The sequence below is a fragment of the Narcine bancroftii genome, chromosome 7 (assembly GCF_036971445.1).
Source record: "Narcine bancroftii isolate sNarBan1 chromosome 7, sNarBan1.hap1, whole genome shotgun sequence".
NCBI classification, from domain to species: Eukaryota; Metazoa; Chordata; class Chondrichthyes; order Torpediniformes; family Narcinidae; genus Narcine; species Narcine bancroftii.
The window spans coordinates 51399556-51411914 of NC_091475.1; the positions used below are offsets into that span (position 1 = coordinate 51399556).

General features: G+C 40.6%; 1 protein-coding gene across 5 annotated transcripts in view; it reads left to right on the forward strand.

Moving 5' to 3' along the window:
• LOC138738909 (cilia- and flagella-associated protein 47-like) overlaps window positions 1-12359 on the forward strand; it is a 614550-nt gene that overhangs the window by 485676 nt on the left and 116515 nt on the right. For all 5 annotated transcript variants that reach the window (XM_069890090.1, XM_069890088.1, XM_069890089.1 and 2 more), the window contains 3 exons: window positions 5503-5614; window positions 6991-7095; window positions 10671-10827. In XM_069890090.1, coding sequence (XP_069746191.1) covers window positions 5503-5614; window positions 6991-7095; window positions 10671-10827 — 374 coding nt within the window. The remainder of the gene's footprint in view (window positions 1-5502; window positions 5615-6990; window positions 7096-10670; window positions 10828-12359) is intronic.

The following is a 12359-nucleotide window of genomic DNA, read 5'->3' on the forward strand; positions in this document are numbered from 1 at the left end:
CTTTGTCCCAAACATGATGGAAGGTAATGTACATTACAACTCTCTTTTAACGTTCTGAAGGGAAGTGTGGAATATTTTAGCTTAAAATATGTCAAAGTTCTGATTATCCATAATAGTAGAAATACATTCTTGGTAACATCCAAATATTATTGTCACGCTGTATGATTGCTAGCTGGATTCAGTGTTCGAGCAGGACCAGATTAAAAGTTGCTCTGTGGCAATTGCAAATGTTCTTGTTTCTAATTCAAAATATAAATGCAGAAATGTCAAAACAGAAGTTGTGGCTGAAAAGATCAAATAACATTATTTCATAATGTGTATAATCCAAAAATAGTCTTCAGATGAGAACACAATAACGACAGATCCTGGAATCCTAAGCAGACAGAGAATCACTAAAGGAACTCCATGGGGCAGAGAGCATTAGTAGGTATTAAGGTTCTGATGGTTTGGTGGTTAGGGCACTGGTCTTGTAAACCAGGGTTGTGAGTTTGTTCCTTGCAGGGGCATCATTTCTGCAATGTGGTGACTCTTGGTCCTCCTTACAGGAGACAAAAGTTACACAATTTAATGTATGTGACATTCTAAATGTAGTATTATGTGACGATAATGGAACCTTTACCTAAATGGTCAGTTAACTTTTAGGGTCTGAACCTTTTATCAAAACTAAACTAGAATAGGTGAGATTATATATACAAATGTTGTGAAGAAGCTGGGGGAGGGACCCAGAGTTAATAGAATATTGTAAAGAAGGTGTGAAATATGGAGAGCCAAGGAGAGGGAGAAATTATTAGGAAGGGATTGGGGAAAGAAAGGTAGAGAGAGAAAAAATTTAAAAAAAAAAGCATAAGATTTGATAAATAAGTGGGAACAGTGGAATCAGATAAGGGTAGGGTAAAGTTACAAAAAATATTGTTAGGTTTAAGGTTGTCCAGGAGGAATATGATGTGTTGCTGCTCAAGTTTGCCTTGAATCTTGCCCTGACAAAGGATAAGGCCAAGGACAGACATGCCACTGTCGGAGTAGTTTAGGGAGTTAAAATAGTTAACTGCAGAAAGCTCAAATTTACACTACTAACAGACCAATGAAGCTGCCTGTCTTTGGTCTCAATTAATGTTGTGGATTAGATTCGATGAAGTGCATATAAAGTTCTGTCTTATCTGGAAGATGTGTTGTGGGCCTTGGGGCCCTAGATGAAGATGAGGGATGCAATGTCCATGGTCAAGTTTAGATCAAAGTGTATAGATCTTTGAAGTTAGAGAAACAAGTTAACTTGACTACTAGAACAGCACGTGATCTTTGTTCACAGGGATCTATGAATGAGAATAGAATGGCTCAGGTTACTGAATATATATCAAATTACCAAGTAATCACAGTTAGCAAAGATTTGACAAGTGATTTAATGTGTTTTCTTTGAGATGATGTATTGAAAAGTGCCCTACTGAAAAGTGCCTGGTCTTTTTTGGTCCATAAATAATGCATCATTAGATTAAACAGGTTTTGTTTCAAATTGAAGACACAGGCCAAAAAGATAAGGAGTTCAACACAGTAAAAGAGAATTGTTAATTGCTTTTGTTCTTTGTTCTTTTTTTATTATAAGTCAATTACAAATGGTGTGGATGTTTATGAATTATACCAAAATGAGTGGGAATAATACATTATCTGGAAGATCAATGAGCATTTATAAGATAGCAAATGCACTATCATTAGACCATTTCTCGTCGGGCCTCCGCCTTGAGACCAACTATGGAGCGGATAGAAAAATGGGAACTTACCTTTTCAGAGAAAAGGCTGCTCCAGCGTCCCATTCATTTCTAGAGGTACCTCGTAGCGCCCTCCGGATCCGACGGAGGTGGGGCGACTGGTGCCATAGCGCCACCCGTCAACAATACGTGGCAGAGCAATGGCCGATTTCCCTACCCATAATCTCCCACACAGCTGAAACCGCTCTGATTCCAAGAGCAGTTCCAGCTGCATGGGGGATTATGGGTAGGAAAGACGGCCATTGCTCTGCCGCGATTTGAGCCACAGAGAGTGGCTCCAAAGGCTGAAGCAGCTGGGTGTTGCTGTCCCAGCCCACACTGGCCACCCCCGATGACTCTCGCTGCCCTGACTGCTCCCACTGCCCTGCCAGTTCCCGCTGCCCTGCTGGCCCCCACTGACAGCTCCCGCTACCCCGCCAGTTCCTGCTGCCCTGACGGCCCCCGCTGACAGCCCCTGCTGTCCCAACTGCCCAGAAGGCTCCCTGCCACCCCTGACTTGGAGGGAGAGGGTTAAGTAGGGAGATGGGTTGCAGGCTGACGCCATCATCAGCCCACCCCTTAGCGTGGCTGTACATTCAGATTGATTGGCAGAGGGCTGCGCTGTGGAGATTATCCCTCTCGGAGAGGGGTTGAAATATGTGGCTTGGAGACCACCTCCACACATTCAGAAAGGTAGGTAATTATGCATTTTGGTGGAGTTTCTCTGCCTTTATGTGGTGAATGTCTGCCAAGCTGCCTGTCTCCCCCTCTGGCGAGCCTTGCTATACTAACATTGGCTGTGCATTATCTCTACTGTTAAGGACACTCCCCTTGGATATAACTGTATCTGAATCTATTGTCTTTCATTATTGTACCATGAGTTTCTCCTAATAAAAGCCATGATTATTGCTTGACTACATCGTCTTTGTCTACTTCATCGACTGGCACTTCATTTTACATCTCAACTTTTGGGCTATCTGAAATGGTCTAATGGCTCTTCACTCAGCTCTGGGTCACCTGGATTGGTGTAGGCTTCTCTTCAACTGTAGCTCAGCTTTCAACACAATCAGACCTTCAGTGCTGCTCCACAAGCTCTATAACCTGAGCATCTGCAGTCCACCCCACCCTCTGCAAATGGATCCTTAACCAGTCAATATGAATTGGAAACAACATCTCGTCCTTACAGACAACCAACTCAACCACTATTCTACTCGCTATACACCCATGACTGTGTGGCTAGGCACCATTCAAATGGTGTCAAATGACTTCATGGTCATCAACAATGAGGAGGCATCCAGGAGGGAGATGGATCAGCTTGTTAAGTGGTGCCACAACAACAACAACCTTGCACTCAATGTTAGCAAAACCAAGGAGCTGATTGTAGACTTCACGAAGATTTGTCCACCATCACCTGTTCACTGCTGATTTAGACACAGGACCTGCTTCCTGACCAGCTCCTTCATTTTGCTGACATTAAGAGAGAGGTGGTTGTTTGTTTTTCTCTCTCTCTCTCACCTGTTAGGATATGGAAATATTACATTTGGTAATAAATATTGAATTAAATAAATCCATAATTGATAATCCCCCTGATGAATTTTTCCAGTTTTTGTTTTCACTTGAACCATGGACACGTGGACCACAGACTCCATTTTGGCATTCAACCCCATCATCCCCTCAAAAGTGATCAGCAAACTCCAAGACCTGGGCCGCAATACACCACTCTGTAATTGAATCCTGGATTTCCTCAGCTCCAGACCCCAATCAGTGTGGATTAGTAAGAAATCTCCATAATATTGCTCAGTAGAGGAGCACCTTACTCTACCCGCGTGCCTTGATACGACATAAACACCATCTACAAACCTGCTAATGATACCACAGTCGCGGGGCTGTAGAAAACAGGTGATGAGCCAGTATATAGGAGAGAGGTTGAAAACGTGGCTGAATGGTCTACTCACAACAACCTCTCACTCAACGTCACCAAACACCAAGGAGCTTATTGTGGTCTAAAGGCAGGGAAAACCTGTGGTGTATGATCCAGTGATCAGTGGAGAATCAAAGGTGGAGAGGGAGAGAAAATTTCAAGTCCTGGGAGTTACTATCTTCATCATCGTGAAGAAAGCTTGCTGGCACCTCAACCTCTTCAGGAGTTTATCGAGGTCTGGTATGACACCAAAATCTACAGATTTCTAATGGAAAGTGTGCTAACTGGCTGCGTCAAGACCTGGTATAGGGGAAACAAATACTTCTGAGCAGAAAGCCATGCAAAAGGTAGTGGACAAAGCCCAGAACAAGAAAATCTACAAAGAATGCTTCTGACAGAGAGTAACAGCCATGATTTATGACTCACGCAACCTAGGACATGCTCAGTTCTCGCTGCTGAAATCAGGATGTCACAAGACCTGTACCATGAGGTTCAGGTACAGTTGCTACCCCTCTACCAATGGACTCCAAATAACAGACTCAACTGGCACCTTGTCCCAGGAATTAACTGGGTCAGGGGCCAGTGGAAAAAGAAATCTTTCAGTCAAATGACGTCATTTTACGCCAGGGATTAACCTCGATCCCTAATTGTTCCCCCGGTGACAGCTGAAAAGGGGCTTGAGTCTTCTTTAAGTACTCTTACTTTGCACCTTATTGATGATTGAATATTTATTTTTTTCTGTATTTTGGGCTTTGTTTACAGTTCTTTCTATGTTACATTTCTATCTTTTGTATATTGTATCTTTTTCCTTGAGTATAGTTTACAGTTACCAGTAATTTATAAATTCGGCCTGGCCCTCATGAAAAAGAATCTCAGGGTTGTATAATGTCATATATGTACTCTGAAACACCTTTGAAATGAAACGAAGAAATTAATTTAAAGAAAATGACAAGAATTTTCCACTTATTCCTATGAAATTTTAAACAACTGATCAGTGGCAGATAAACTACTATCCGGGCCCTAGGTTGAACTTTAGTCAGGCCCCCCGACCTTGCACCCCTGCCCCACAGACCCCACCCTTTGTTGAATAAAGTGAAATTGTTCCATTTATTAGCCTTTGGGCGTGATGCCCTCACATATTCTACATTTATCTGCTGAATTGGGCATTTTGACGCCCGCAGTTTGGTGCTGGCTCTCGCATTTGATGATGGACATAGCATTTAATTTATTATAATTTTCATTAAATATAATGGACATTCAGCATTGATTAAAATTGCTTCTTGCTGCTAACAGTTAGGCTACAACAATTTATTCACATATTTATTATGAAGTGAGGAGCGGCGCTTCAGGCTGTCATGTGGGACCCTGCTCTCAGGACCCCGGCTGTCGCTCTATTACATCAAGCTGACTGACATTGCACTATGGGTGCTGGAGGCTTCCCAGCGATGACTGAGTCAATGGGTCCGGGGGATGGGGGGTCCAGGGTGGAGGAGACCGGGTGGTAGAGGGGGATCAGGAGTGCAGGATAATCAGGGATTTTGAGGGTATGAGTGTCCGGTCCCTGGCCCCGAAAGGGCTTGGCAACAGGTTCCCTCCCACTATCCACTTACTCACCACCAAACACTGGGAAGCCTCCAGCACCCGTAGAGATGCTACATAATGTAGTTATAGTACAATTTATTAATGATTTTTTTGAAGATTATTTCAATGTTGCATATTCATACTTTTAATGTATAAGGTTGAAATCATACAGATAATAAGATGGATGATTTGCTGATGTGCTTAAAAGTTTTTATTACTTAATGTGCAATCCTTGCATTTATGTGCTAATTCTTTCTGCAGATGGGCTCGTCAGTTCATCCCCCTTGCTAATTCCACGATTGAAACTCTGAAATTGGAAATGGTTAACAGTAACCCGGCAAATTTTTCAGTTGAAGTTGATCCAAGAAAGCCTGTAAGTATCTGTAATTCATACTTAACCAAAGTATTTGATAGCATGCATACCCAGTCAGATTTTGTCAAGATGTGCATATGAAAATGTGCTTTTGATGTGCCTCTGTGATGAGAGCAGGCAGTGCACCGTGTATAGTAAAGGAGAGTAAATACTGCAGCATTATGTGGTGATTGAAGGAAACCAATGGACAAGGGGAATGGGTGCTTTGGAGCATTGTAACTTTGATCTGTGCTCTAAGTTTGGTGCAGCCATGAAAATCCTTCAAGTATATTTTCCCGATCCTGGAAGCTTCATTTTTTTCTATCTCGCCTTTGTCTCTCTGGGAATTATATTCTCTTAACTCCTGCTCATGGCCTTATCTATGGATATGCCATTAATTTTTGGCTCCATTAGTCCATGAGACAAAAGAATGAAATTAGGTCATTTGGTCCATCAAGTCCGCTTCACCATTTTATCATGGTTGATTCAGACAGAATTTAAAGAATTTCACTTATGTTACATTCTAAATGTAGTATTACGTGACAATAATGGAACCTTTACCTTTGTCTTTTTACAACCCCTGTTCTCCTGCCTTCTCCCATCACCCTTGATTCCCTTTCTAATCAAGAACTTAACTGTTTCTCTCTTAAATAACCATAGCTGTCCACGGCAAAAAATCCCACACATTCACCACCCTCTGGGTTTAAAAAAAATTATTCTTCATCTGTGTTTGAAAGAGACGTTTTAGTATTCTTTGATCATGATGTCCCAGCACAAATGTCATTTGGTGTTTGAGACCAAGTGCAACATTTTATGCCGTATTCCATTCTTCATCAAATTCTAATTTTCAGGCACAGTCACATTTCCCCAATAGATTGCAATGTATTTTAAATTTAACACATGCTGATCTATAGCAGAAGAAATAAAAGATTCTGTTGAATTTTTTTTTTACAAATGCCATCAGATCTAAATTATCAAACTATCTCCACAAATTATAATTATATTTGGTTATATTTGGTCCAATTTAATTTACACCATGAATATACCAAACGCGCCTTGATGAAAACCTTCAGTCTTTCCTTGTTCATGTCAAATAAAAGGGTTAAATTCTGGAGGAAGTTCAAAGCTAGAATGAGGGACCACCCTGCAGAGATCCTGGTGAATGCTGAATGGCCTCTCTGTTTTTGGAGCCAAACATACTACTTCACAAAAAGGAAAATGTGGTCTTTGATTTCCAAAGATGACCATGTGATTATGAAATGCTATATAAAGGAAGAAGATGTTCTTATTAGAGCAATTCACTGTAGAAATGTTGCACTGAACTAATTGTACAAAATAACACATTTTCAATATGATAAATCAAATGCTTTTATGATAATATTTTGTCTTATTCACAGATAATTGTGAATTCTCAGTCCTCAATTGAAGTACCTGTTCAGTTCTTCCCTTCCACACTGGGAAAAGGCAACCATTGCACAACAGTTATCTTCAAGTGCCCACAAGTGTGTTTTCTCATTTCTTTTAATAATCTATATGAATGATGTGGCTGCAAATGTCTGGGGATTTGCTTGTATAGATGCATTGATGGTACAAATATCATTGGTAATGAAATGTGCACATCTGTCGAGATTGATTGTTTATACTTCAATTTTTGAAATGAAATGTGACTGAATAGAAAGGCATTCCTATGTTTCAGAGCCATGGTAGGTACAATTGTTTGGATAAAAGACAAGGGAAGCAAAAATATAGGTGGAAATCATAAATAAAATGAAAAAAAACTAGCTGCTCTGCAACACTAATCCAACCTTCCACCCCCAGAGTTTGTTTAACTTCTCCAGTTAAGCACTTAGTATTTTGCCAAGAAGATATATCTGGAATACTATAGTGTGCCAAAGTCCTGAACCATAATATTGACTGACCGTTTCTATCCATGGATGCTGCCTGACTAATGAGTCCATCCACATTCCCTTGTTTGTTCCAGAATACACCAGTTAATATTTTTCCACTTGATTGTTGGGTGACAGGGCCTTTTGTAGGTCTGATTTGGCTGCATTGATTCCAAATCCACAACTTAAAAAAAAAATTATTAAAAGATTTTCAAAGTTCAAGCAAACAATTTCCTGTAATCATCACAAATTACAGTTATTCATTTTATATAAAATTTGCCATTGAGTCCGAGCCATTTCACCTCCCCCCCAACCCCCCCCCCCCCCCACCCACCTCCCTCCCCACTCAACAGTCCACTTTCAGGGACTCTGATATCACAATGATCTTGAAAATGATCTTGCAGTTTCCAATTAAATTAATAATGATAAAATCATAGAATATAGCAAATTGGCACTCACAGTGTAAGAGAAATTGGCACGGCGGAGCCCATTTTTTTTGCAGTAAACGGTTCAGACAGCATGAAACTATGGAGGAATGTCAATCGAGGTTTTTTGCTCAAATTTCTCGATGTGGTGGGTGGTGGGGGTGGGTGGTGGGGAGGTATAGTAGTGGGGTGAGGGAGGTTGAATAGAATGTGAAATTTTTAGGATGCATAACTCCTCCTGATCTGGCTGGTAAGTTTCAGATTTTTAATGGTCCTGACAGTGGTAAACATCTCCCCCACAATCTGCAATGAGTTCTTTGCACGAGATCTGAGTTCCCTTATTTGACCACTGTGGGCATCCCCTCTCCACAACATGGAAATGGAACATAGCTAATTTCAATAATGGGTAATCAATTACAATTGTTCAGTTAGATGTTCAAGAATTAAGTTGAAAATCTGTTGATTGGATATTTAAAAAGGATTGCAGTAGTTTTGAAAACATACAACAATCCCCAACAAGCCCATTGTTCTCATGCTTCTTGCTTCATCTTACCTCTATGTGAGCTCTCTTGGTGCCTTGGTCAACTAATTTACTTTCTGTAGAGCTTGCTTCATGAGTTTCAACATTTTCTCACTTACCACTTTTTTTCTTTTGTACCACCTCTTCTTGGTTGGTTGCATGTACCCAATTGGCAACTATCAAAGCGAGAAAGGAAATGGGTGTCTTTCACCTCGACTGCCAAGTCTGAGACCTTTGGTGTGGCCATGATGACATCTACACGGACTTGTATAGAGAAAGTTATGGGTTCTGGCTCCATTCAAAGAATAGTTCAGGATGTGTGTGAAGGAGCCCTCCCCACCATGCTCATCATTATCTTTTTTGGCTTGTTGGTAGGCTAAACAAAACCATCAGGTACATCAGTTTATATTGGCCATATTCTGTGTTGCTTGTTGAACACCTCATTATTCTTTTCCTGAGCAGACATGGTGTATAATTTCCACTACAGGGATGTTGGCATAGAAGTTCCTTTCTCCCGGCAATGCAGCATTTCACTATTGAGATGTGACTATCCATGTGCGATGATGATGTCAAATAATAGGAATGTGGAGCTGGCATCAAGATCAGATCTTATTAAATGACAGAGTACACACCATGGGCTATCTGACCTTCTTAACTCATTCATCTTGTACAATCACACAGTTTAAGTTAGTTAATGAGAATATTGCATGCTCTATCTGTGTACGTGTTCACATCCCTTATTTAAGTGCAAAGGCTTATCAGGGTGGACGGCAGGGATAGAGTTAGAGAGTCAGTGAACTATACAGCATGCAGCTAAGCCTTTCTTCCCCACGTCCATGCCCACCAATTTGCTCATCTGAGCAAGTCCAGTTTGACTTTGCTTGGCCTCCTCCTCGAAAAGAGTCTGTTTCAATTATTTGAAATAGCCACCATGGTTGAAAAGCTACGGATGTGCGTGCAATACGCAAGTGCTGGAAAAAATTGTGAAACCAGTTGTTCACGGGTGGTATTTGTGGCCAATTCTATCTATTTATTTCACTGGGACCAGATATTTGATGACTCATTAACACCACTTCAATTTAGCTTATTCTGCGTAGGGCATATGTGAAAGATGGCATGTACGTAGGGAGCTCCCTGTGGACCCTTGCAAGCAGAACCTCCTGACAAACATCCATCACTTCAAATTATTGTTAAAATTAGCATCAGAAATCTGGTACCTGCTCCTATCCACATAAATCTATTTATGCAGATTGGTTTTATTGAAATTGTTTTCCTTGCCAAATACACAAATTAGCCTACAAACCCCAAATATTTATAAAAGGGTGCAGTTGAATTTTAACTACCTCAACATGAAGTGTGCTCAGTGTTTGTATGTTCATGAATACTGGATATCTGACCAAATTACCTACTACAAATTAGTATGATAGCATCAGTATTGACACTTGATGATTGACTCAGTTACGTGGATAGGAGGAGGTACCAGATTTCTGATGCTAATTTTAACAATAATTTGAAGTGGTGGATGTTTGTCAGGAGGTTCTGCATGCAAGGGTCCACAGGGTGCTCCCTACGTACATGCCATCTTTCACATATGCCCTACGCAGAATAAGCCAAATTGAAGTGGTGTTAATGAGTCATCAAATATCTGGTCCCAGTGAAATAAATAGATAGAATTGGCCACAAACACAGCCATATTAGTGCTTGCTTTTATGAATCTGCCAATTTATATCCCAGTATCCTCCTCTTTTCCAATTATGATTTGAAATCACAAAAAAAAGAAAAACCAAAGCAAACTTGATTCCTGATTGTTTGCATTTAAGGGCAGCAAGGTTAGCATTGCCGTTATTCAACATTATCATAGTGCCAGCAACCCAGGTTCAAATCCAGCATTATACGTTCTCCCGGTGATCTGCATGGGTTTCCTCCAGTTTTCTTCTAGTCTCTAAAACTATATGGGGTTTGTAGGCTAATTTGTGTATTTTGGCATTGCGGACTCGTAGGCTATTGGGGCCTGTTATTGTGCAGTATCTCTAAATTAAAAATTATGTTAAATCAATTGATTTCTTTAATTCACTACCACCCACTTTTTTCAGTGAGGAAGACTAGAGTTGTCTATTCCTATCTGGTTTATTGTTCATTGAATGTGGATAGCCATTGGTCCACTTTTTTGTGTGCAAATGAATGGTTACTGGTGAATGAAATATTGATGTATTTCTTGAATTGCTAACTACCTTCTATTTCGATAGTTGCAAGAGTGGACATTTCACCTGTCAGGAATAGGCTTGTTGCCCCTTCAGATGGACCCTGTTAGTATCACTGCCTGTGTTAACTCTCATGCATCAGTCATTGTGCCTTTCAAGAACCCAACTGATGATCTTCTTCTGGTAGATGTGGTGCTGACAGGTGATCAACCAAAATTCATTAAATTAAATAATTTTGAATTTATTTTGAATGTTCATTCATGTTCAAGTCAGTTTATTACAGTTAAGCATATGTAAAAAGAACTCATCATTAACAAATTATACTGCGTCAATGATAGATTACTTAAATGTTTCATTGATTTGCCATGATAGATTACTAGTTTCCTTCAGAGAGTAACTAAGCAATTCATGAGGGAAGATCTTTTTTTTTACATTCGACAGCTTGCTTTTTGAAGTGATTTTAGCACTGGGAATATAGATTGCAAAAGCATTGGAGTAAAGGCAGATTACTATATCACTTGGTTTAGAGTGGGAATATTAACCAAGGTTCTCAATGCTTTTCAAAAACTTTACAAATATTTAATGAGAGTGGTATTGGGTTACTGTCATGATGAAATCATTACTTTCTATTGAATAAAGGCTATGATTGTAATGATAGTGATCATGTTTGCATGGCCACTAGCAAGGCCTTGATTATAGTTCCTGTTTGATTAGACTTGGCTGACTCAGAGCAAGAGGCAGTATGTGAAACATGGTGTCAGAAGTGGGATGAAGGAAATTAGAAGGAAATACTTTAAAAAGAAAATCCAAAGTCAGCAACTGATCAGTGAAGAGAAGCTAACAAAGTGAAAAATGGAAGGATTACATCCACAAGTGAAACTTCAGTTGACAGATCATGCGGCTGAAAATTGGAACAGATTTAAACATTTTGGATTGTATTTAGTGGCAGTCAGAGCTGATGAGAAAAGTGATAAAGTGAAAGCATCAATTTCATTACATGTCATGGGTGATGAAGCCCGAGAGGTGTATAATAATTTCACATTTGCTGCTGAAGGAGTCCAAATGAAACTGGAAAAAATAATTGAACTGTTTGAGGCATGCTGCATATCTAAATAGGAGTGTGGGTATGACAACGGCTCTGTATACGCTTATCTTTGTGAGGTTTTTCAGTTGGTTGTTTTTCCAGACTCTTTTGTGTAGTCTTCCAAAGGCGCTATTTGCCTTGGCGAGTCTGTTGTCTATCTCATTGTCGATCCTTGCATCTGATGAAATGGTGCAGCCGAGATAGGTAAACTGGTTGACCGTTTTGAGTTTTGTGTGCCCGATGGAGATGTGGGGGGGCTGGTAGTCATGGTGGGGAGCTGGCTGATGGAGGACCTCAGTTTTCTTCAGGCTGACTTCCAGGCCAAACATTTTGGCAGTTTCCGCAAAGCAGGACGTCAAGCGCTGAAGAGCTGGCTCTGAATGGGCAACTAAAGCGGCATCATCTGCAAAGAGTAGTTCACGGACAAGTTTCTCTTGTGTCTTGGTGTGAGCTTGCAGGCGCCTCAGATTGAAGAGACTGCCATCCGTGCGGTACCGGATGTAAACAGCGTCTTCATTGTTGGGGTCTTTCATGGCTTGGTTCAGCATCATGCTGAAGAAGATTGAAAAGAGGGTTGGTGCGAGAACACAGCCTTGCTTCACGCCATTGTTAATGGAGAAGGGTTCAGAGAGCTCATTGCTGTATCTGAC